The 1,265-nt window shown below is 62.8% G+C and overlaps 1 protein-coding gene across 3 annotated transcripts in view; it reads right to left on the bottom strand.

Annotated features, from left to right (window-relative positions):
* Positions 1–529: 529 nt before the first annotated feature.
* The window catches only part of PRSS36 (serine protease 36), an 18,507-nt gene continuing 17,771 nt past the window's right edge, over positions 530–1,265 (bottom strand). For 2 of the 3 annotated variants that reach the window (XM_014587677.1, XM_014587676.1), the window contains 2 exons: positions 1,159–1,252; positions 530–1,003 (listed from right to left, as the gene is read on the bottom strand). In XM_014587677.1, the coding sequence (XP_014443163.1) occupies positions 725–1,003; positions 1,159–1,252 (373 nt within the window). In that variant the 3' untranslated portion in view covers positions 530–724. The remainder of the gene's footprint in view (positions 1,004–1,158; positions 1,253–1,265) is intronic. The other variant, XM_014587678.2, reaches the window with a different exon arrangement.

Genomic DNA, 1,265 nt, shown 5'->3' with positions numbered 1-1,265 from the left:
TTATATCAGGCCCCAAGTGCGCCAGGACTTAGCAGAGAATATGGTGAATGCAGGGAGGGGCATGGGGCAGTGGTAGGTGAGAGGGTGGGAGGTACACAAGGGACCCCAATCCAAGGGCACTGGGCAGATGGAGAAGTGGTGGGCTCCTGATGGGTCAAAGTGCCACGTGTCTGCTGGGGGCCCTAGAGACGTCACTCATAAGGGTGAGGATATGGAGGGACAGTAGGGTCTGAACAAGGGCTGAGGTGTCCAGCAGGTGCTGGGGACACTGATTCCACCGAGGAGGTGACACACGAGCAGCTGGCCACCCAACTTCCTTCGCCCTGGGGCAGGAATGAGGGAACAGCTGCCACGTTATCAAGGACACATTTCCTGGGAGCCCAAGGCCTGACTCACAGAGGCCCCAGGAGGGAGGTGCCCCATCCCTTGGGCTTCCCCGCAGCCCTGAGAGCACTCAGCCCCTCAGCCCGCCCCCAACGATGCCACACAGCCACGTGTCTGTGTTTACACCTTTATTGTTCACTCCTCCTGCCACCCCCAAGGATTCCTGGGCCCAAAATAGCCAGGCACTGAGGCCCAATTACCCAAAGCCGCTGCTGTCTGGGTGGGTGGGGCCCTGTGGAGGTTCTGGCAGGGGAGTCAGCCGGTTGGACCACATTCCCGCCCCACTGGGCGGGAAATGGAGGGTGGGGAGGAGGGGAAGTGGTGGGGGACCCAGGCCCTCTCAGCCCTGAATCAGGGGAGTCAGTAGCAGCAGGAGCAGAGCAGCCCTGGGGGGACCTGAGGCCCCTGCCATACCCAGGGGGCACAGGTTGCTGCCTTCAGGGGACCAGTAGGGGGGGCCACTGGGAGGCAGGAAATGGGCTTCCCCCACCGTCTGGGAGATCCAGGCCTCTTCAGGGCTGATGGCAGCAAACAGTTCCCGGCTCCCTCGAATGGCCATGCCCATGAGGACCCAGGAGCCCCCCTCAGTCTGGCACAGGAGGGGAGGTGCCGAGGTCACCTGCAACCAGAGCCAAGGCCAGAAGGGTCTGTGCCCCTTCCTCCTGGGTCCCCACACCTTCCCCTTCTCCCGGGGTCAGTCGTAGACCACCACGGTCTCCATCCTTCCCCCCCCCCGCCAAGGTCCAGTGGGATCCAGATGTCAGGCCCAGGTACCTCACAGCTGTCCTCCTGGCCCTCTGAGTAAAGGACACAGAGGGTCCCAGGGGGCAGAATGCCCTGATAGAGGCAGCCACAGAGGCGTGGTGTCCAAATGGAGACGG

Source organism: Tupaia chinensis, unplaced genomic scaffold (assembly GCF_000334495.1).
Source record: "Tupaia chinensis unplaced genomic scaffold, TupChi_1.0 Scaffold000231_1, whole genome shotgun sequence".
Classification (NCBI taxonomy): domain Eukaryota; kingdom Metazoa; phylum Chordata; class Mammalia; order Scandentia; family Tupaiidae; genus Tupaia; species Tupaia belangeri.
Note: the sequence above shows the minus strand (reverse complement) of the source record. Positions and strands in the feature narration are given on the sequence as shown.